The 25483-nt window shown below is 37.3% G+C and overlaps 1 protein-coding gene across 4 annotated transcripts in view; it reads right to left on the bottom strand.

Annotated features, from left to right (window-relative positions):
• Positions 1-16436: 16436 nt before the first annotated feature.
• Positions 16437-25483, bottom strand: part of brinp3a.2 (bone morphogenetic protein/retinoic acid inducible neural-specific 3a, tandem duplicate 2) — a 38689-nt gene continuing 29642 nt past the window's right edge. For all 4 annotated transcript variants that reach the window (XM_072684364.1, XM_072684365.1, XM_072684367.1 and 1 more), the window contains exons 5-8: positions 21999-22104; positions 19889-20125; positions 18848-19070; positions 16437-17920 (exon numbers count right to left, since the gene is read on the bottom strand). In XM_072684364.1, coding sequence (XP_072540465.1) covers positions 16804-17920; positions 18848-19070; positions 19889-20125; positions 21999-22104 — 1683 coding nt within the window. In that variant the 3' untranslated portion in view covers positions 16437-16803. The remainder of the gene's footprint in view (positions 17921-18847; positions 19071-19888; positions 20126-21998; positions 22105-25483) is intronic.

Consider the following 25483-nt stretch of genomic DNA (forward strand, 5'->3'; position numbering starts at 1 on the left):
ACACCTCAGTCACTGTAGTTAAGTAAAATGTCTGAGGAATTTTATGCAACACACTTGAGTAATCCCCTGGGTAGAATTCTCCATTAAAGTTTATACTTAAGTTAAAAAAAAAAAAGGTATTTTATGCAACCAGACAATAAGGTCTGGGTTTTTAGGTAACCCCCTTAGGCAAGCTTTGGAGACAATGAGGGCTTGTGGGCAAAGGGCTTCCCATGAGGCTTTTTTCACTTTCACCTAAAAAGACAAGCAGAATGCCTTATCGGTCATCAAGTGATAAAGTGGACTGAGAAATTAGAAGGTTGTGATAAAATGTCATAACCATGGCATTCACTTGGTGAACCATGTTGGGAAGTGGATTAAAAATCCAGCCATTATAGAAGATGTATTGACAGCAGTGAAGATGAATGTTTAGGAAGCAATACATTTAAATGATTTTAAGAAAATGTTATCAAGATATGACAAAGTAGTGTGAGACAGTAATCAAAGACAAAGTAGAACCTTCACATTACTACTGATAGACACTCTTAAACGCTGATAGGCACCACCTATGGGATTCTAGTGGTATGGTAGTGCTAATGTAACTTACTGTCTTTCAGGGTTTTGTTTGAGGCTTGCAACAAACCTACATAAATATATAGTTTACCTTGTATATCGCAATTTTACAGTTTACTCTTGGGACTAAAAAGCCTTGGCATAGAGTTGCTGCTGTTTTCCATTTCAAACAACTGAATGAATCCTTGTTAGACCATCATTAATATTCACACAGTGATGCATCTAGGACTCCCAGAAAGCCTAGAGTGATGTTTATTTAGGACAAAACAGATTCCACTAGAAATTAAAACAAGATTGATTGATTTTAAAATCATTTTATTTACTAATTTTGTAGGTGGTTTATTTGACAGATTATGAATTGGGAAAAACTCCTGAAGTTCTAATTAATTGAGGACCTAGCTAGCTGTATGGACATCATGGTTATAATGTTCCAAATGGATACTGTTATGTATAAGAACTTAACCAAAACTTTACAGTGAGGGAACAGTTTAAATACAACAAGCGTGATGAATTAAAATTAACTGAAAATTACAATATGGTAATATCCAGATCCTAGAATGCATTAGACTTTCATTGAAGGTATGGATGACCATGAAGGTTCATCTCTGTCCATGAGTATTAGTACCAAAACAACATTCCATAATTATTTATAGCTGCCAGTGTAAATGCACAGCTAAATTGTTTTATAACTACAGGGGAACAATGGCCAATTTCAATGTCTATACTGTGTTTTTATATTATGGGTATCAAGAATGGGATGTTTATTTTAAAATGAATTAAATTTAAACATAAAACTGACTAAACCTTTTTGTGCATTTTGTGCTATTTCTGTTTTGCCTTAGGTTTTTCTTTCACTTTGTTTGAAGGGGTAAAGTGATGGTTTCCATTTCCATTTAATTAGCAAGCAGCTGAGATAACAAAAGAAAAGCATATCATATCTTCTGTGTATTATTAACCATCACACAGGTTTATAGCAGTATTAGGTTACTTACAGTCCCTGTTTACTTCTAATTCCCTTGTTCTTTCTAACTCAGCAGGTTCCCTGTGGAAAAGAAGCTTAACAACAGATTAGGTCTTTTAATGCTCAGCAAACAAGTCTGATTTACTGACCTCAGACAACTTTCTTCCAAAGGTAAAGCATTCATTATGAATGAGGATTAGTTTGTCCTCCAACAAAGGTCTACTAGACCATGACCTTGCATGTCATCTAATACTTGGTTCTGGAAAAAAACAAAAAACAAAAAACAAAAACATCTTCTTAACACAAATTAACAAGTTCGTTTTTAACAGGAATCCACAACACATAATTACAGAAGGTATTTATGTTCCAGTTTCAAAGTCAAAATAATTATCTTGTTGATGTAGGTAGACTTTATGGAGAAGGAATGTACATCCAGAAGTTTAAATTATTCTTTAAACTTGAAGTCTTTTAAAACTTGTTTGATTATGTAACCTTGATTGGGTTTGACTTTTAATCAAACAATGTCAAGAATGTTGTATTGTACCGCATCCAATGTAGGTTAATGTAACTATGTTTACATGCACAACAATGGTTCAATAGAAGTGTGAGTGATTGTCATTGTCTGTCTTTGTTAAAATAAGCTTTGTGTGATTAAATGTGGTCTAGGCCAGGATTATTAAGACAGCTAGGGATAGATTTGAGCTTGTTATTGCTAAGACCGCTCCACTGACTTGTACACAGACCTGTTGTGACATTTTGTGGCTTTTTCTGTAGTATGACATGTGATGAGAGCGTTTTGACATCATAGCGTCACAACAGGCGAAGAAATCACGCTATCGTGGAGAAGAAGATTGGTGTGGCACAACAGAGAACACCACTACCTGCCACTGAGCTACCACACCATGTGGGAGACTGGGGTTCGATTCCCAGTCGGGGTGACTGTGGTGCTGCGCTACACCAATAAGAGTCCTTGGGCAAGACTCCTAACACTACGTCGGCCCACCTCTGTAATGCGAGTAACCTTGTAAGTCGCTCTGGATAAGAGCGTCAGCTAAATGCAGTATATGTAGTCAGCTAAATGCAGTAAAAGAAGAGACAATCCTCATGTAAAACATTTAGTCAGAAATAGACATTATTAGTTGTAAAAATGGAAAGAGAAAAAAATAACACTTTTTCTAAATGATAGGACATTATAAGTGAATAAATGACCACTGTTCCACAGCACAGTGCTTGGATGCTATATACTCCTCTAGATAACACTTGACACTGTGCATGTTGACCTTGGTGATACATGTGGACATACAGAGCCTGTTTACACCAGCCATTAACGTTTTTGGTGATCAGCTCATGTTCATATTTCAGCTGTATACATGAAAAGCCTGAAATTAATGTCATCCACATTTGATATGAATGTAAATAGAATGTGTTTTTGGTGATTGAATTTCACCTGTAGGAAAAAACATTAATGTGGGTAACAATTACTGTGGATCCTGGCTTATTACTCTCACTCCTGCTTTTTCACTCTTTTCAATTTCCATCTCTTTCTCTTTCTCTCCCTCATGTGTGTTTATGTGTGTGTGTGCTCGCTCTATTTACAGGTAGATGAGAGCAGTATTACAGAGTTTGCTCCCTTGCAGTTTAAATAGTCCGTCACATTTTTTTATAGAACCGTCACAGGAATGCAAGAACCATTTATTGTCCCACATGTTGTTGAACCCCCACCGTTCCTCTAAACCATTCACAGTCAGGGCGATCTTGATGAAAAGCCAGATACCCTGATATTAAACATATGTTAATACCAGGTGTAAACAGGCCCTTAGTGTATCTTGCCAAACATAACTTGTTTAAAGTATGTGTTCTCTAAACTGTGTTAACCCCATAAATAGCCCCTGTCGGCAGGCCGAAACTGTTATTACAAACTTCTATTACCAAAGAATAGCTCCACCAGTTTCTACAGGAGTCCCTGTAGTGACTAAATGATAAGCCTTAGTGTGTAACAAGCCTTTCTGCATTAAGGGGTTAAATGACAATACCATTAAGCTTAACTTAAGTATATTTATATGTAACTTGTATGTATGTAGAACAGAACCCTGGTCAATATTACAGTAAAACAAATAGTAATGTTTTCAGGGTTTTTCTATATTTTAATATTTTAATAAGGCTTTTGTTTGTATTTGTAACATATATGTGTAATTTACAGTATACTTTATTTTGCTTGTACATTTTTTCTTTTAAAACTTGCATGTCTGTGTTGCTACATGACCAGCAGTCAATGGGCTAATCACTATAGTAAAAAGGTAGGTATGTAGATTATATAGATGGTATATAAACAGTTCATTATTACTTATTATTACCTATTATACTGTTGATGTTGAGGTGCTTAGCAAAATTAGGATTTTACTCAATTTTGATTTCAACTCTATTTTGACTGAATGTCTAATAATAGATGACTGTGGCATCACTATGAATTGAACCGGCGGCTTCACAGTGATGGGGCTAACACTTAGATGGTTGCAACACTCGGGACCTGCTAGCCTTCTAGACTTTGATGTCATTTTCCCCATACAGCAAATTAGAATAATTATTCACCCTTTTTGAAACATGATAGTCATTAGTGACGGGCTACTGGATGTTTTGCTGCATGTTGTGGAAAATCTCATATAAACAATATAACATTACTTCTTCTGAAAGGAACATACAAAATATCAAGCAAAATGAAAGCATATTTGTCTCCCACTATGAATAAGTTAATAAACAATGGGTTTAATAACTAAGACAAGGATCTTACTTGCAATATTGTCTTTATGGATACTAATTTTTTGCAAATGTTCTGGCATAATATTATGTTATTGCTTATGTTAAGTCCATTACACAATGTTTTTTTTTTTTTTTTTTACAATATTTTCTTCTTCATGGTTTGTATTTCATGCTTTTTTATCCTGACATATGTAACACATATATTTAAATTCTCTAGACCCAAGGCTTGGATCATTATGTCAAATTCTTATTACACAGCCATTGCAATTAAAAGCTGACCTTTCTTTTTTCCTCTAATAAAGGTAAATGCAAAGATTACAACTCTGGAATGCTTTGATAATGGCTTTTTGCTTTTGATTAAACTGGCCTTTTAATGGATCTGTAACTAATGCCTAGAAGTTGTTGAAAGCAGTGGTGTCATATGAAGGATAATGTCCTATAACTACCCAATAATTTAAACCATTGAAGGTTAAAGTCACGATGATAAAATGTCTCTTTGGACCCAATGCTGTTAGCCATTATAGCTGTCATGCATGTGCAACCAAAGCTTCATATTATCCAGATCCATTGCTAAGAGCATCATTTGTTTTAAGTGCCAGCTGCACTTAACATTAAAGACAGTCATGATCAAATTTGGTCAACTCTTTTACACTCAATGACCCGATTACAATCATTTAGAGTCACGGCAGATTTAAAGTTTCCTTTAGATGACTCTGCAAAACATGACTTCAGACCTGCAGCAAAAAGCCAGCACAAAAAGAGAATTTGCATTGTATTGCTGTGAAAATGATTACATCATTTAAAGCCTGTAGACTTTCAGACATGTCAGAAAACACTTTTTGTCATTTTGCTTCGGTATGCCACCACAATGGAATTGCAGAAATGGGGACTATGTAAAATAAATGGCTGCAAAACAGTTAATTTAATGTTTTGTTAAACACATTAACCCATTAAATACTACACCTGGATCACTTATATGGCTTAGATTCAAATCCATTGGTGGTGATCAGAGGCAAAATTTAAAAATTGTTTTACTGTCCAAATACATATGAACCTGACATGTTGATTCCAAACTTTAACTGCATATAATTTGATGTATTGTTTCATTTCTTAGACAAATGAACAAACTGAAAAGCTCAGTTAAAGTCTCAGTTTCATGACTCAGCTTTACCATAAACTAGAGTGACCTAAACCTACAGTAAAGTAAAAGTACTGTCGTTATCCTGAAATAATGACTCAAGTCATTGAGTGGGTGCCTTTCAAAAAACATGAGTGTTGAAAACTCTTGAGTAGAACTAAATATATCAACTTTTTTAAAGTTGCTGTAAAAGAATAGATATTTTTCCTGAAAAAAAAGTTTTTTTTCTTCAATATACATTAACATATAATAATTATTTTCATTTGCTCATTTTTTCTTGCTTAAGTGCTTAACTGTATTTTTTAACAGTTGAAGATGATTCTGTGATATGATATTGCAAGTTGCAATTGTGCTTTCTTTGTGGATAGGTGTGAATTGTTTTCACAGCTGGAGGTTCTCATCCCTCCAATTTCTCTCCTCGTTGCTCATTAGCAGCTCAACACAGAGTCAAAACTTTTCACACAAAGAGCCACTGGTGTCTAAGTTCATTTGATAATAGAGTTGTGGGGAAGATTTTTTTTATTATGATAAATTAATAAAATTAGAGAATTTTCAATCAGCTAACTGAACTGCCACTATGGGCTCAGCAGAATGAGACTACAAAGTTTTAATCAGCTTCCCTTCAAACTGTCTACATACATTGTATTGAAAAACTATGAGACACTTTCCACGTCATATGACCTACCTACCTATCATTTGTTCCCACCGACAGACAGTGTGAAAAAATATACACCTTTAGGAAGCATTCTCTTTGGTGTAATTTGTCTTCGAGCTCACACATATTGCCTGGGGTACAGCTCTAATTTATGAGCTAAACCCTCAGTATATCCTAATACATATTGAAATGTCACAATACTGCACCCCCGGGGCAATCAAGCCATCTCTCCTATTCGAATACAACGTAGCAATTCCAGTGCTCTCAAGAGAGACCAGATATATCAGACACATGGACACACACTCACAAGAGCATCTAAAATGAGTGTGGGTGATGAATGTCTGCACATTGTTTTCAGGGGTAAATTGAGTCACTGAGTTGCCCTGCCCCGGCTCTATATTTCCATTTTCCACAAAGGAAGGGGTGCATGACCAGGACCCAAAGAGGAGAAGGCCCGATGAGAGAAAAACAGTGGTAATTTGTTTTGTGATCTGTCTCTTATACTGCAGTAATGTCGTATTATATTTCTTGGAAAAATGTGCGGCTTATGTAAAGAACTTTCACATTGATTTAAAATTAGCCACACAGTGACCTGATTCACCTCAGCTGGCTTTACTCTCACCATTCTCTTGGATCACTTTTCCGGTTTTGCAGTATTTAGTGTGTTCAGTCCCCTGTTTACATTATGTATCATATTTTGAGGGAACCTTATCTTACAGTTTGGTTGTATTTTATTTTATTTTTCTCCCCCCCTGAGGTCAATTTTTGATGCTTTACAAACAGTCTTGATTCATACAATTACATGGCCATTTTCCAATCTCCCTTTATCCCTTAGGGTTAAATAAGCATTGTTACTGCATTATATGTGTGAATGACCACTGTTCTAATTGGCTGCCCTCTGTGCTTCATTCAAAAAGCAGCCCAGTCAGAGAAAGTCCTAATAATTTCAACATCACTGGATGGGCTAAACTGCTGGAGGCTGAATAGGTTGATGTAAATGTGTTTGTTTTTGCAACACTATAAAAACAATGAATTCAAAGCATATGTACTGGGGAGTGATCAGTACATTCAACAGTTTCACAGTGTTTACATAATACATAATAGTCTTTTTGCAAATTATTTTGGCACAATTCAAGTAACGATAGCCACGTCCCAATTCAGGGGCTGCATCTTTCGAAGGATGCAATATATAAAGACTTAGACTTCAAAAGCTGTGTAGACCATGAAGGCCAAACTGAAATGAGACGGTAACAACGCTATTCTCCCCTTACCACTGTGTCACGAAACGCCACTCCAGTCATCGAGCAACCTTAATGGCTTAAGTTGGCACACAATAATCTCGGGATATTGACTGAGTTGACTGAGCGCAAGATCCGCCCATTGGATCCATCCATTGGATCCTATGTATCCATGGAAATGCAGGCTGCATTTCTTGGCCGCAAAGGTAAGAGCCGCCGTGGGAAAGCCTAGTTGTACCGCTGTGATGCAATTGCTATTTAAATGCAGCCTCTGAAGGATGCAGCCCATAAATTAAGAAACAGCTAATGATACGTTGAATGAATTTAGGCTGATATATATATATATATATATAAACAATAATCAATTCATTGAACTGTTCATCATAATTTATCATATTTCAATACCATCCTGGTTTCAACAATATGACCAGCCTGTTTTATTCAACTGCCCCTTCCAATGAGTATGTAACCAAACAACAGTTGTAAGGTTAAGTAGAAGTTAAGCAACGATTAGGCAATATTCACATGAGCTGTGTTCTTTTAAATTGTTCCAACCGGAACCCTGCAAAACGTCCAATGTTCACACAAGATGTGAGCTCTAGGTGATGGAAAAATGCAAGTAACCAAACATGCTGGAATCTGTTGCAAAACAGGTGGCCCGAGAAACTGCTATTAATTTAAATTGATTCCACAATCTGGAACACTCGCATCATTAATTTCTAATCTTTTTTCTCCATCAATATGATACCCATACTTAACTAAAACAGTATTGACTCATTCATTCCAGGCATGGCAGCCTCATATTTCAGACAATGAATAATTCTATTTATCATGGCTTAGTCAAAGAGTATAGTCATGTTAGCCCAGTGCACACATTAGTACCCTCTGAATAAAAGTGTAGTGTTTTAGAGTACCCATTTAAGTGTTTCAAATTTAGATTATATGCAGTTTGAGAAGATTGCAGATTCAAAGATTATATTCAAGAAAATATAGGTTTGGAAGTCTGTTCAGTTTAAACAGTTCACTGCATTCACATTTCATTAGAAACACTTATTCTTTCTCCAGGCTTATTCACCATTTATTTTAATTAAACTTGAATATTCCTCTAGACTGAAACTTTTAGCGGTGTAACAAAAGGCCAATTCATTATATGCATACTTTGTAAATTCAATATATATTCAACACATGTATAGGGTTTAAATGCTTTTATGTAACCATTTCCGACTAAAATCAGGGCAAATAATATAATTAACATGCATTGCACAACCAAATGATGGACACTTCAAATTTGTTACATCAAATAAACAACACTTTAAAAGCTTTTTTAAAACGCAAATGCCATGTGAATCGTTCTTTCTTCTTTAACGCCAGTGTATTAAACCTGAACACCATGTGAGTGCTCTCTGCATTAACAAGGATGTTTATTTGATGTTTCCGTTCACAGCTCAACTAGACACTGTAACACAGTTACACTACTGGGAATTCCCCCATGGTGATAAAAAACAATGACTGTTCTAGGCTATTAGACTGACTAGGCAGATATACAGCATATGAATATGTTGGTTCCTGTGACATATCAGAAATACAATGAAAATGGGATCACTGATTTAGCATAACCAACGAAGTAGAGGGTAATTAATACAGACATGATGTTTGGGAATGTTAGCTATCTGTATTAATTCTGCATTTGCCAGCACATGGGAAAAAAAAAAAACTAAAAAGAAGAGAAGAAAAATCAAACAGTCCAAGTATCTGCACTCCCACCTTCAAATGACATCATCAGAGTAGGACTTTCTTCCCTGCATTCAAATGGCAGCACCAAACCACACCACACCAAAGCAGCTGGTAAGCATTGGTTTTCAGTAAAAGCTGGTGTGTCCTGGCAACAAAAGCCAGCACAAGAATTGATATCTTTAAGATATTTGTTCCTACTAGTGATTGGAGAAAAGCTTCGGCAGTGCTTTTTCTTCAAGTAAGTGCCAGTTATCGCAAAGAACCTTATGGACACTCTTGTGGAAACCGTAAGGTTTCTTCTCATACTGGCTGCACAAGCATTGCTGAAATTAATAGACAAGCGGTTGCCCTCCAGGACTTGTATTTTTAGTTGGAACACTTGGAATCTGATTTGTGGTTAAAAAAAACAAAACAGGTGGGAACAGCTGTGATTTGTGATTTGATTTTGTACACGTTCTGTAGCAACCGTAACTATTTTTTCCTTGTACTATTTTTTCCTTGTGAAACCATAGCAACCCAACGTCAACGGAGTTCAGAAAAACCCAGAGGTGATGAGCGACCAGCAATTTGGATGACAAGAGGCGAAAAGTTGATGGTGCTGTGAATGCAGGGTTAGTCTATACACCAGGAACTCTTGCTCTAGAGACTACTGTAGCACCACTGTAGGATGTGAGTAGAAGATATGTTTACAACAGACATAGCAATGGTTTAAAGTCTCATTTTGGCTAAGAGTGGCCCTTTTACTGTGTCCCAATGTTTAGCTGAGCTGTGAAATGAAAAGAAGTCATTTTTAAAATGTGCACATTGTTTTGTATGTACATTTTAAACACAGCAGTTTTTATAATGTTTTAAATAAGACAAACAGTTCAACTAAACACCATAAAGTGTTTAAAATGATACAGAAAGATGGTGGAAGAACACACTTTGAAAGTACGGTTGCTGAGAGAACAAAGGAAATGTCTCTGCACCGCTAGTCACCTTTCTGTGGTGCCTGTGATGATACTTATGTTCGCAACGTCTCCCTTCTGTATTTCAAATATCTGTGACCTTTTGGGGCTGAGTTCTTCTGTGAACAGATTGAGCTCTGCTTATGCTCAGCCTGAGACTCCATTCTTCTGAGATAAGCATTCTTCTCATATAACAATGCAGTCGAATTTAAAGGACATTTGTATTGTACGACACACAAGTGCACACAAGTGCTGGGAATCTTTCTTGAATTCTTCTTATCCACTACCATTACTCACTATAGCCAGCAGCAATGTATCCTTAGGGATGACTTATGACGTATTTTTATTTATGTAAAGAGAATCCATCTCTATTGGCAGAAGTAACAATAGTGGTAGAAGAGAATAAGCTACACACATCTTTTCTTCATTAAAAGCCTTGCTGTATCTTACCGTCAACTAGAATGCAGCTGTGAGACAAATTAAGGTAAAGCTTATTTATGTAAATGGCAAACAGCAGTAGAGGAGGCTGTCACGTTCTCTTAAATGTGAATAAAATCGAATCTGTACAAGAATCATAATTTGTAGAGGAGTATTAGAAGAAGCAAGGCCAAAATGAAAAATGCCAGGCCTTAACAACATCGGCCTGGTCTGGTAACTGACAATATACTCGCGTCAAATAGCCTGTGGTGTCATCATGATTGTCTCATTAGAGGGCAGAATAAATTATTGATTTTGATCCTCTTGTCTCACAGGTCTTTGGGGAGTCAGGATCAAATAGATTTTGCACAAAATGTTCCCCTCCCAGAAAATGACCCCCTATTATCATATCCTTACTGCACGCCTCTGTGTACATGATAAGGCCTGGTCTGATTATTCTTCCATGACTCAGTTCTTTTTGTCATCACTTTTTTTGCACTTGTGGACAGAACACCTCAAGTAGAGGCATTGATGGAGGACATTGGTAAAATGTGCCATGAATCCGGATGGGTCATAAATGACTTCTGAGTCAAGTTAAATTCTCTGATGGGTACATGCTGTACAGGAGGATTGTCTAATAAAAGCTGCTTTTAGAGACCAGCCAAAGGATCCCCAAAGCAATTTTTTGGTAATTTGAGGTACGGCATGAAATAGTTCCCTACGAGCTGGGACTGATTGAGCTGGATTTGTTTCTGTTGGGCCTGTCTCCACTCACCAGCCAAGACCAGGGCTTTGGACAATTATCTCATTTATCTCCATTTTAGAACTATATCAAACATATTTTTCCAGCTTATAAAGTGGTAATGGAACTGTGTCATTTAGGACTACAAGGAACAGTGTGTGATCACAGCAACTGTGATGTAAAATATGTCGAAAAATTTTAATACATCACATTTATTTGCTATATATATATATATATATATATATATATATATATATATACATTTACAACACTTTATGACCCTCTTTTGACACCTCTGTAGGTAGTAAGGGTTGCTAATATGACATGTTAAGCTATTTAAGAAACATAAGCAAGTTATCTAATCAAACAGTTTTTAAAGAAAAGATTCTCAGTGTTTTAGAAACGTTGTTTATCTGCACTTAGTCTTAAATATGAAATCCTAAATGTAGTTTTACTTCCAGTGTAATGCTCAGTTCCAGCACAGGTACATGTGAGGTGATACAGAGAACAATGAGCTAACTTACTGTTTGTCACATACCATAAGTCTCTGTAAAGCAACAGTTCAGTGTGCCTTCGTTTCACTGTCTGTAACGCTATTCTTTGGTAAAGCGGTGGGAGGTGCATCCTGGGAATAAAAGATAAACGGTCTCGTTCCTCAGACTCTTCATTATGGAAACAGCTCATCAAACACTTAAGCTTTAAACAGGTGTAGCAGCTGCTCCTCAGGGACTACCTACGCTTCCTCTGTAGGAGTATCTCCATTCTCAACAACCTCGTAAGCAAATGTAAGATGTCAACGTTTTCAAATGAATCACTGGCAACTAGGGTTCTGTGTTTGAAATATCTGTTTGATTCAGACAAAAGATTTGTTTCAGTATGAATGAATGACAAAAATATTCAGTCTGGTTGACTATATTGTGATTGTATTGTATACGACTATATTATATTACAGATAGTATATTGTATTGTAATTGGTGTTGTTGGCATTATAACATTTTTATATGGTATTATATATATATATATATATATATATATATATATATATATATATATATATGACTGTGTGAAATACATACACTTATTTAGGTTTGATAACATTCTGATCACATTCTTTTTTTACCAATAGGCAAGATTAATTTCTTCTGATAAATTGTTTTAAATACTACTATGAATGCAGGCAGTCTAACCCATAGTCTATGCAGTACAAGTAGAAGCCTAACCAGAATTCAGTGGGCTTTTGTAAAAACAGTAGTGGCAGCTCAGTGAAGGCTTAGGTGTAATTGTCATGGTTCTTCACTGGAAACAGCAGTTAGTCAATAGTTGAATAGCCTGTCTGGTTAGTAGTTATCATTTGAACTAGACAGCTGACAGGCTAACATTTAGTTTCAATATTTAATCTGAAGGAGACACTGTAAAATGGCCATGTATAAAATAATGTTTCATAAATGATACTTGGCTGTTCTGAGCTTGTCAATATTAAACTGTAATCATACAACATGGATACCGTATTGAAAACATAAGGTTGTAAATTATATAAAGATGCTACTGCTAAATTTTTAGCAGTTGAGTTATCTGGCAATTGGGACTACTTTTCACACCTTGCATATCTGTCATTACATTTTGTCATTAGTAAATTAATTTTGAGTATCATTTTGAGTAAAATCAAATCAGCTTGAGTTTAATCAAAATTTGCTGTTAGAAATGGTATTCAATAGATATCTTGACCCCCCCCCATCAGATGTTGCAAGTGTTCACACAGTCAAAGTGACTTTCATCTTCCAAAATGACCACACTGCTTTTAGCACAGCAGCGTCCTTTCTTTCCACATCAGCTAGTAGTGCCCTGAATCACCACTACATTTCCTCCTTAAGAAAAGTTGAAGCAAAAAACAGCAGAATTCCTACTACATTTTCAAGCACACTTATTTTTCTTTTTTCTCATCAGAATATTAACAGTGACACTAATCATAAATCATTGGTGCAGGGGAATTGCAGGCTTATCTAATGTGCAGAATTAAATAATTATATAGGCCTCTCCTGCAGTCATCATAGCTATTCATTAGAACCCATGAGTACATTTTCAACAAAAAAACCCTTATTACACTTACTCTGCAGTGTGTGCCATGGGAATCAGCAATTGTGTCAGCAGGTAACATCGGTGATGGCGGATAATGACAGATTCTGATGGGTCATAAAAGTCAAGATTGATTTGAAGCCATAGAAACCACACCAAGGGGGGAATACAACACAGGTAATAAATTGATGCTAATGTGGGCCTGGTCTGAGAAGCAAAATACCATCGGTTTGTGCACTGGTGCCTCTTCAGAGACTGCATTGATCTTTTTGTAGAACCTTTTGTTCTTTCAGGTAATAAAGCTCAACATTGATTTATTGACAGCAGACAGTTACCTTTTGCCTCCTTCTCTGTTCACTTGATTCTTTGTTCCTCCACAAAACCCTCTCAAAAACAGTAGCATCAAGGCAACCGTTGTGAGTCCCAAAACACATCACTAAAATAATAAAGAAAAGATATCTCAACCTTTCTTGTATTTTATCCTTTCCCACATAAGATATTGTGTACTAATTACTCTCTTAACAGTTTTTAAACCTCTGTTATATCTTATAATCAAACAGTATATCTGTAAATGTGCCTTTAAAGGGCCTCTATCATGAAAAACAAAAGTACACAATTTGATCATCTGGTGTTACATACATATTATTCATCCCTTAGTGTTTACTGCCCATATATCAAAACCTATGTAATGTACAAAAACATCCTGTGATGTAATGAAAACCAATACATTTACATCTATGTGACTATTCTATCTACAGTTAAGCTACATCTATTCAGATTAATGGAATATTTTAAAACTTTAATAAACTATGTTCATCTACCGTCTATTGTTTCAAGATTATTTGGAATGCTTTGCAGGACAGTGCATGTTATATTATCTCACCATTTGTGTGATGTTAATAAGCAGACGCTGATGTGTTTTAGATTTAACTCTAATAGCCAGAGCAATCTAAATTAGAGAGCACATATAATTTTTAAGCTCACAATTTGTTAACTTTTAAGTGTTATATGGGACTACTGTGCATTCCAAGTCATATTTGCAGAAATCCAATTAAGTGCAATTCCCAAAACATTATCATTTAATATAATGTGGGATTCTGTGGCATTGCTTTGCCTGCATATTTAAAACAGCTTGATGAATTGTTTTTGTCAGAGTGGGAAAAAGACTGATCACCTCTGTAATGTTTAGCCATTCCTTACTGTCATATTTGACATTATGACAACAAATGTTAACTCATTTTGGCGTAGCTGACAAGCACTCATTTCACAGGCTCCCTGTGTAGTATGCAGGTTATTTGTATATGCAGTCTAGCAGTCACTACTTCCTTGCTCACTTGTGTCCACTGAGTAATTATCCCACGCAGGAATGCTGTACATGTGAAAATGTTGCAACAACGTTGGCAAAAAAAAAGGAAGATGAAAACACCTCTGCAGCAGCTAGCAACACTCCAGCAATATCATCTACAGTGAACAGAACTGTTTGCAGTCTGAATGGAATATTTTCCTTGAAGACCCTGGTCACATATTCCAGCATGTTCATCATTCCTTCGTAGCACACATGTTGACCTTTATATTATCCAATCTATGCTATGTTGGACAAAATGGTGAAATATGCAGTCTGTTGAAGAATCTAATAAATTACATGTACACATAGAGTATATTATGAGGATTGATAGGAACATAAAATGTCCATTATCTGTTGACTGACAACCAACAAAAGGTCACAGATCTTCATATCAGCCTATTGGAACTCTACCGTGCTCTGTATTTTAAAGAGATCAGACAGAAATAGGAATGAGAAACTATTTACAGCCTGCAAGCCAAGGTTTGAAACTAATTTATGCAACTGCATGCCAGTCTGAGGATTGTTGAAGATAGTAATTACTTGTGCCTACCAGGGGGATCTTGTTTTTTGTACCTGAGAGGCAAAAGATGAATTTCTGGAATGAACAGTCTCCATAACACGTCCTTTCTCTAATACTGTAAACCTGCGGTAAACTACTGCATTTGTAAGGGATGCCACTAAGTGAAACACATAAGGCTGTTTTATTGTGCTAATGTAGGGTAGACAATGTGCAAACACATTAATAGGTAATTGGCATGTCCTTGGGTGTTAATGGGTGTCAATATTGGGGAAAATAAAGCTGATACAAACCAATTATAATTTAGAGCTCTTTTAGAAGCAATAAAGCATTGTAAGAAATAAATGAGCCAAAAGACCTAAACATGATATTTGGCAGGGATCAAAATAACTGAAGGAAACAGCACAAAAAATTACAGCATAAAACTCTCTGGGAAACATTTACAAAGGCACTATGGATTTCATCACATCTGTCATACTTGGGCATATTTCACCACTTGAGTGTTAACTTAACATTCGGTCCAAGGCTGCATTGTAATTACAGACTCCTTTGAACATGATCTGAATAAATGGACTGTTAACAAAGCAGTGGACATCTGAAAGGCCTACTACAAATACACAACCCAGACAAAAAAAGGACATAAAACATGCCTCAGATTTAGAAAAAAGAGTGGCGGTGCATCAGAAGAAAAAACACAACCTAGTATAAAATATCCGCCACCAGATTAGCGTCCACAAATTTATATCTGATGAAACCGAAACTCACATTAACACATCTTATAGGACCTTATTCCACTAAAGCACCTTATTCCCACAGCCTCCACTATGAACTTAAGTTAAAAGGAAGTAATAACAGTCCTATCTCATCTTTCCACCTCAGCTTCTTTTATATCTGTAAAAGGCCACAAGTGAAAGCATGAAATGGCTATAGGGGTCAAAGCTGTGCAACACAGCTATTCCCCTGTTGATAATGGCAGTGGGCAGCACTGTTAAAATAAGCTAAAATAAGAATAGATATACAAATACCACTTGTAACTGAAAAGAACATGCAGTACTTTCAGTTACAGCCCCAGACCCCCACATTCAGGGGTTAAATGAGCAGACTGGTTCGTCTCTGACTAATCCTTTCAAATTAAAAATGAATTTCCTCATAAAACAGACAGCGTAGCTTTGCAAGCTGTAATGTAATTGTGTTAATGAATCTGTTTCATTATTTTTTTATCAAACATCTACGTCATCTTTAATTGCATTCACAATCTCACTAAGTGACCTTTCTTTTTAAAAGAAAATGTATAGCCTACAACACAAATCACTGCACAGGTGAACCAATAAAAGAGGACTGGCAAATAATGTGACAATGGTTATAATATTACATGATGTTTTAATAGCAATTTATCTACAAAACGTACTGACATCACTGTATTCTGTCCAAGGAAAGTGCACAGTCACTGAAGCAATATAACATAGAAAAGTTACAAACAACCATACCATATATGTAAAAGGTCCCTGTCCCTTCTCATGATCTTAGTGCTGCACCATACAAGAAAATGACTCCTGTGTTTTGAGTACAATGGTCTATGTGTGAATAGGGGATTTGTAAGATATCTGTGTGAATGATTCAATTAGTTTAGCATGAATCCATCACATTTATTTCTATTTGCAGCTTCAACTCATGCACAGTCTTGTCTGTGTGTGAAGGTACTGGACAGCTGTATGGACTTCTAGCTGTTAGCTACAAAGTTTAGTTGTCTCATAATCAAGAGAGTTTGGGAGTCGGGCACTGAAGGCCTGGAGAGAAGAATGGATGCGCACCACTTCATTGGCTGTGAGTTTGAGGCGGTGGCGCAATAAGCAAGAGAAGAGGTCCAGCGGCTGCTGGCCTGGTGGAGAAAGCCTGTTTACACGATCTCGGATCTCCAGCAGCTGCAGCAGAGCCGAATCCTGGGAACCCTGCGTATATGGGTAATCCAGCTGCAGGATCAAATCCCGGATTGCCTCTGGGTCAAAATGCATACTATAGCCAAACACTTGGATGCTGTTGATCTTCATATAGCCCAAGTTCCTTGAAGGATCAGTCATTTCCAGAGGCTCCAGGTAAATGCTCTCATTGGCGGTAGTCCCTGATGTTTTGATGCGGCTCCTCAGGTAAATATGAATGGTCTCAAAGAAAGTCTTCCACTTGTTGCCCAGAGTCAAGGTCCAGTTAAAACATTCCAGTGGAAGATCCAATTTGGTGGACTGCCAGTCTGGGAAACTGTTCTCACTTACAGGGATCAACCAGCTCTCTGAGTGGCTCCCGCCAAAGGGGTTGATGAAGAGAGTAAGGGCAGGTTCCAGGGTGCTATTCTTAGTAAGGCAGATTTGAAGGGAGATACCCAAGAGCATGTGCACCAGGTTAGATTTGTACTTGTTGCTCTTTAGGGTGAGCAGCATTCTCTTCCTCCACGAGGGGTCAAACCAGCTGTTGAGGCGCATATCGTTGCTAATGAAGATGGCATGAACCTCTAGGCGACGGTCAGCCCTCTGCAGGAGGTACCGTAGCTCCAGGTCCTGCAGGTCAGTCTCAAAACCCAGGTAGTTCTCAGTGGAATCAGCCACCATGGGTCGACAGGCTCCCTGACTTAGCATGTAGCCAGGATTACAGCTGCCACAGCGAGTGTGGTTGTCACTGGCACAGGCAGCACAAGCTGGACCTTCTCCTATAGAGCATGGAGTAGGCACCTGGCATGAGTTCTGGTCATATGCACAAATGCAGGTGTGCAACTCCTCTGAGAAGAAACCCAGCTGGTTGCTTTCTGAGCAGTAGAGTAATGACTGGAAGTAGTTCAGCCAGTATGATCGTGGCCTATATTTGAGGAGAGAGGGGGGTGGGATTCAGTAAGCGTGTCTTAACATGCCTAAAGTAGAGCTCCAGACCATATGTGTGGCCTTATGCCAGAGGTAGGTTCTGTCACACAGCAGGGTTAAAGCAAATGCAGTACAAAATAATTACTCTTAATGATCACAGCAGCCTCATTTGCTTTAGGGAGAAATTTACAATGCCATTGGAGAGCATAATTTACTGTTAATTAAGCTGACTTATTTTCCAAATTTAGCACTTCCACCTTATTGTTAAGTGCAATAAAGGTTTTGACTACTGTTTGCAGAAAAGGCAAATATAAACAAATCATTTATGTGCTTAATTTCTCTTGTGATACTGAACATTGGATCTTGCATCCAGCATTGTGTGAGCAACATAACGTCCATCATCCCTGTTGTACCACTACTGCATAGTGCAAAAAATGACAGAAAAAAAGCAACTCTAGGAATGACAAAAGCATTTATCAGGGCACATTGCACAATTCATACTTTAACTACACACAATATAGCATGAAAACTAAACTTCTGAATGAACTATAAGGCCCTCCTCTTTTCTTCTGGATTTATACCCAGCCATTATCTAACTGCAGGATTTTCTGCAATATTGTCTGCTATGAGAAACTGGCCAAACCAATCGTGTACAGCTTCTTTGTGTGAAATGCTCAGAGTGTGAGATGCTGTTCTGGTCCCTATCACTCTAAGACACACTGACAAACATTCCTCCCCACAGTCCATAGAGATGTCAGTCTAAAATATGGGCCACTTTGGTGCACCTGCAATAATTTACTCCCAAATTGTGTGGGGAACTCCCTCTCCTAATACAGAGAATGAGAGACATTATCCCATTTCTAAATTAGCCATCAGCCTACTCACTGGAGTCTCAATGACAAAATAACAAGTCTACTGTGCTCACCTTTCGCGTGGTAAGTTGATGAGGGGCTGCTTTTGACACCTCTTGCTCAGGCTGAAGAGCTTGTACACAACTCGCTGGGCCCTCCTGAAGAGGCCCTTCATGCTGCTCTCCAGCAGCTCATAACGCCGCTGAAACATGCCATCCAGCAGCCACAAGTGCTGGATGGTAGAGCTGTTGAGGAAAAAGTTCTGAGGCAGCCTCATCAGGAATGTCTTGAACTCATCTGGTGAAAATAAGAAGGGAAAAAATACAAGTTCTCTCGCTCTCTTAAGACAGATCCAGTGAGTTGAAATAAACAAGGTGCACTGGGTGATTGTAAGGACATGAGCAACACTTTCTTGTCTTTCCCCACAGCCGCAATAAGAAAGAACCGTTTCACTTGAGAGCAGCAAAGTATGTTTCTTTCCCCAACACATTCTCTATGGAGACACTCCCAGCATTTAATTTTAGCTGATGGAGCAGAACACTGAATGTCTTTGATATCCCTCACCAAAGGACACATTTATGATACCTGAGAAACTACTTATGCCTGGCACTTCCTGCACTTTCCTCAAGCTCTTATAACATAAACTGTAAAAGTAATTGCACTCCCAGATATTTCAGGAAAGAAAAATGATTACGTTGGGGAGGGAAAAAGAGTAATCCATTTTAATTTCACTCCAGCACCAATGGCCATTGCAGGGGTGACCTAAACAGGCAGTAATATTTAAACATTATGTTACGTGCTGCCATTCATATGTTGTTACCACTGTGATGGCCAGTGCTGGACTGACAATAAAGGCATTTTATGGGCACTTCATCTTGCTGGACATATTGTAAACTACCTGTTTCTTGATTACTTTTTTTTAATCCAGTCCTGTCCAGATCTTGATTTGCTGAGAGCACAGCACACGGTGTGTGAAATGCAACAATTCACTAGATGTCATCTGTGTTTACTCAGTCTTAGCCATAAATCAGACCATGGGGAATAGCACATGGCTTAGCTTTGCTCTCCTTCGCAATTTCCTATTATAGAGCAAGGAGTATAAAAGGATTTCACACCTGAATCCTTAAATTCTTTGTAGAGGAGGGTCCATGATTCAGAGATTCGCAGGAGACTCTCTTCCATGGCTTGAATATCCATGTAAGGACAGTTGCATTCTGGGAATTTAGAGTCGCACTTGCACCAGCAGTCGTTGCCTCGGCAGACAAAGTCTCCTTCTCCATTGCAGGCAATGTAACTAAGAGCTGCTTGGACAAAGGTGTCTTTGAGGTAGTCTGGGAGAATGACCTGCAAACCTTCAATTACAAAAAGCAGAAAAGTTATAAAGACAGTGAGAGTGCAGGTACAGAAAATAGGTAATAGAATAGATTATGTTGCACAATATCTGAGACACTGACACATCAGTACTGGTCAAAAGCTAGGTTATTCATGACTGACAATCAAATACTGTATATTAACCCCTTAAACCCTAGGTTAACGAGTCAGTTATTAATCTAAAGTGAAAAACTGTTGCATAACCAATTAGCTTACCAGATTGTGTGGAGTTCCACAGGGTTCTATTTTAGGGCTTGTGAAACTGATGTAAATTATTGAAGTAATGAAGCGTTAAAGCAAGAAGAAAATGGAAAGATTCTCTAAATGTCAGTGTCCTTAAAATAGCCACAATTTGCCTTCATAACAGCTTCATAAACTCAATACACTCTGTCAGGAAATTACCCATCATAACTCCCAACACCAATTCCCAGAGATATAGGACACGTTCAGTTTACATTGCTTTGATTCCTCTATTTATCCCAATAAAATGCTTTGGGACTGGGATCTGAACACAGTCCAGGGCAGATCATTAGTTTGATCATTCTCCACTTTGTTGTCCACTTTGCTTCTGCACATGTTCAGTGTGTATTTATTTTATTATCTTTGCTGAAGAAAGAAGAACTGTCCAAATAGATGAAATCTTGATGGATTGGCACACCTCTGCCATATACTTTGACAGCTGTGTTGGATGTGATTTCTGCAGACTTAGAAAAGATCAGCTCTGTCACAAGCACACCACGGTACAGCCTTCTCCATGACAGGAACCACACATGCAGAACTGCATTTACTCTCCTTACAGCTAACAACTGCACTGCAGTTGGGCTCCAGTACTCCATTACTGAGAGTTTTTTGAGATGTTCCAGGAAGCTTTCTACTCTAATTTTACTTTATCCCTTTAAATAAAAATACATATAAATAAAATGATCTTTGGACGATTTGTGAATTGTTACACTTGTTTCATTATGTTACAAATACTTAAGTGATTATAGACATGTATAAAGTACAGATAATGGTTTTAGCAAGGGTATACCAGCTTTTAGTTTGTCCTGTTCATTGATTTTGCATAATCAGACCAATTAAAGATTTTAATCTTGCAATCAATGAAATGTAAGAAGAGGTCATTTGAGCTTCTACTTAACAAACATTTGTTGCAAGTAGCTATAATATAGTGCCCTCAATTAAAGTTAGGGCAGTGTTGAGAAATCATTTGCTTTGCTGCAAACTCCAGCATTTGTAGGTATGTCTCAACATATGTGTTTCATCTTTAATGATGGATTTTTTCTCAAAAAATAAACTAAACATCTATTTAACAAGCATCAACATTATTTTAAACCTGCGGCCACTTATTTCAACATCTTCTCAGTCATTGAGATGTGTTATGAAGTGTTTGCAACGATAATGAGAGGCAGGTGCTAATTATCTTGCATTTCCCACCTGGTGATTATTAATTTATAGTTCTTAATTAGTGGTCTTGGTGGATAGTGTCTAGTGATTAAAAAGGCACCCAGTGTTGTCAATATAGATAAAAAAGGCTTGTTGCCCTTATTTTGTACATAGAATCAATAACTAATAACTATTTTCTGCTACATTGATTTGCGACTCATACATTTCAAAATGTAGTTGATTTTCTGCTGAAGCAAACAAAAACAATGGGTGAGCATCTGTACTTTCTCTACATCAATCATTTCACATTTGAGGTGATGTTTGTTGGTGAACACAGCAACAATAGAATAACATTGGTTTTGTTATGTCCCTACAAGAGATATTTTTCTAATTGTGCACAGAAGTGGTGTTGTATGATGCAGTGAGATGTGAATCATTACAACATCAGGATGAAACACAGGAAATGCATACCTTGCAAGTGGACTTTGTTTTCAGGGCTTTGAACCAGCACAGAACTAACAGAATCAAGGTTGTCATAGTTACTGCAACCAAGAGGGCCAGTCCTTGTTTCAGTTACCTGGGCAACAAAAGACAGACCATGGTTTAAACATCCAGACGGGGACAGTGCATTACTCTACTTGCAATACATCGTGTAATATATTTCTTTGAAATGGGCCATTTAGCATTGCCAACCTATTTCCTTTGTCAATATGTTAGCTGGTAAAAACTTTTTCACTTAAGTCACTTAAGGACCTTTGCTTGCTAAGTCACTACTAGCAGTCACTTCAACAGCCTGCTTGCCATGATAGTCCACTCAAAAATAATCACCTTCTTGACATTAGTCAAGAGATATGCTTTCACACTCATATGATTTTCTTATCTTCTTCCACTGACATGGGCACTTTGATTATCTTATTTGTTTGACATAGGCTTCTGCATCCATAAAGAAAAGGAATTTTAAGGAATATGGGTATGGGTTTTAAAGATGGCAAGACTGTTTGCTGCCATATTGACCAAGGCATCTCAATTTACCCTTAGCTGGTTCTCTCTCTCTCTCTCTCTCTCTCTCTCTCTCTCTCTCTCTCTCTCTCTCTCTCTCTCTCTTCTCTCTCTCTCTCTCTCTCTCTCTGCATTTACAATATGGGATCATGCTCAGCTTTTTTTCCCCCTCTCCTCATCCTTCTCTCTTCATGACACTGTGAAGCACACCTAATTGATTCACATTTTCCTCCTCGTGGTGCTGGCACACTTTTATCAATTCTGTGATCTCTTTCGATTCGGCCTGTCAGATGGTATCTTTTCCAGGCTGACAGTCAGATAAGGTAAGACAAGGCAAGCTCCTGCCACTCCATCTCAAACCCACTGAGGAGAGGGGTGGTAGTAACACAGGCGCACTTCCATGCACACACGTACAGCGCATAAGCCACAGTGTTCACTTTGCGACACATCACATTTTTGACCTTTAAAGAGCCCATATCCTGTGCTAGCTAATTAGCTAATACATATCCATCTTTATTGCTGGTGTCACACAAAAATCTTGTATCTCCGTTTGTCACTTTTTGACATAAAGTGAATCTAGAAGTTGTTTTTTACATTGTGTCAAAGTTTTAATCTTTTTAAATTGACAGGTTTTGTTCTTCTTCTGTAAAGCTGCCATTTTGGAGATATATACAGTTTTTGTGTGATAGCAATGGTATGCAAACACACTTAATGGACAAAAGTATCAGGACACCTCTTAATCATTGAATTTATGTCTTTAGTTTGCGACAGGTGTATAAAAACTAGAACCTACTCATGTAGTCTGCCTTTACAAACATTTGTGAAGGAATGGGTCATTCTAAAGAGCTCACACAATTCCAGTACTGTAGGATGGTGTAACTGCAGTTGGTGAAATTTCTTGCCTCCTAGATATTCTATAATCAGCTGTGAGTGATATTATTGAGAATTGGAAGCTTTTAGCAACCACAGAAACTCAGCAACTACAGATGTCATAAAAACATCTGTAGGTGTAATGTGTAGGTGTCCCAATATATTTGTCTATATTGTGTATATAAAGCAGTCTAGGCTGAAATACTCTATAAAACTTAATATTCGGGTGTAACAACATGTTTATTCATACCGAACAACCACGGTACAGATGTCACAGTTCACCGCAACTAAATTAACCTCAAATTTCACTGACATGCTGGCATACTGGCCTTTTTCCAGTTTATTCCAACTCGTTATTATGATGGATCAGACAAGGATGGTGTGTCTGTATAGTTGGACAGTTGTGGGGTATGTGTAAAGAAATATATCAAATTTGCATATGTTTACATTTCACTGATTAATTCACTAAAAGATATACCAGCTACCTCAGGGGAGACTAGACAACACTAAGTGGAACAAACTGCACTGCTGTCTACTGGTAAAATAAATGTAAGGCAATCTAGCCTCATGCATTTGGGATTTTGTTGCTTTTTTCTCATTGTACCAAACTTGTACCAATTTGTGAGGTGCAAGCTTGTACTAAAGCTGTGTTTTTTGTATACTGTTACACCCCTGTTGTATATGTAAGTGTATGACAAGGTGAATTCATTCAAAATACATTCATATCTACATAGGGAGTGAATGGAATAAGAAAGTGAATTGAAAGTAGGAAAAAATGAAAAATAAGTGGTGTTTTGATGATACAACCTCCTTTAAAGTTCATGTCTACACAAACCACACAGTTGCATGACAAACACAAGGGTTTTTGTTAGAGGGATAGAAGATCAAAGAATTTGCGTAAATGCGTAAATTCATATCTGCGTGAGTCATTTGATGTGCCATATGATGCCACATAGGACAAAGAAAAGTTGAATGATAAGCAAGTAGAGCTTAATACCAGGCTGTTTTTCCTACCCAGAAAACAGCTGTTATTCAAACATGTATACATACTGGCATGTTGCTAAATGCTTAAGTTTAATGCAAATTACTGTCCACCTGGGTCTGTGTGGCAGTCTGCTGTTCTGCCTTAGCATGTGTTGTCAACAGGTTGTACCTGATGAGTGCAGCTGTCTTTGGGTAAGATGAATTTCCAGATTACGGCATTAAAACAATTAAATCTGTTGTGGAGCTGCTTAACCAAACTGCTAAGTAGTTCCAGATGTCAAACCGAGTGAGATCTGCAAGTTATTCTGATGAAGCCATTTTATCTGCTAATTTTGATGTATAATCAAAGTCGCATGAAAGCACCGACGGACTGCTCTGCATCTGGTTCATGAAACTCTCATACAAGAACAAAATACGATTTCAGCACAGCTGATAAATCTGATTCTGTGAGAAACGAGCCTCATGAAGAACTACCAAATTAAAATCTAATTTGCAAATGGTAAATCTGTGCAATACATATATAGTTTACATAAAGCCTGCTCTATGTTAATACTAAGCCAATGAAAGAAAGCATTCAGCAGCTAATGGGCCACTGACGGAATCTGGATTTAAGCAGTAAGTGCACAGCCCCCTTTGTTGTCCAGAGCTAGTTATATTATTCAGTATATGAGATTGATTTGACATTTTTGTGTTTTTATTATTATTATTTATTTATTTATTTATTTATTTTTGTTATCGTTATTTACTGGATTTAATATATATTTTGTCATCATTTAAAATGTATTGGTAATATTAAAAATCTTTCTTACCACAAATCAAGTGTTTCCTTGAACCGTACCCTCAAGCAAAATAGATTGTGAAGAGAAGGTTTTTGATTTATAAGAGTTTGCATAAGTATAACCCATTTTGCATTTCTGGTTTCAAAGCTGAATGCCATTTGAAAAACAATTTTTGGATTTGCCACCAATTGTTTTCTTTATGAAAGAAAACCAATACTTAAGACTAAACAAAGCAATTTATTTCATAAATGCAAATCTATAAAGCAGTGGGTTTGCACGGCTGCTGTTTAGAAGTTCTTCCACAGTTTGTGTTAAAGTAGGCAC

Source organism: Salminus brasiliensis, chromosome 7 (genome assembly GCF_030463535.1).
Source record: "Salminus brasiliensis chromosome 7, fSalBra1.hap2, whole genome shotgun sequence".
Lineage (NCBI taxonomy): Eukaryota > Metazoa > Chordata > Actinopteri > Characiformes > Bryconidae > Salminus > Salminus brasiliensis.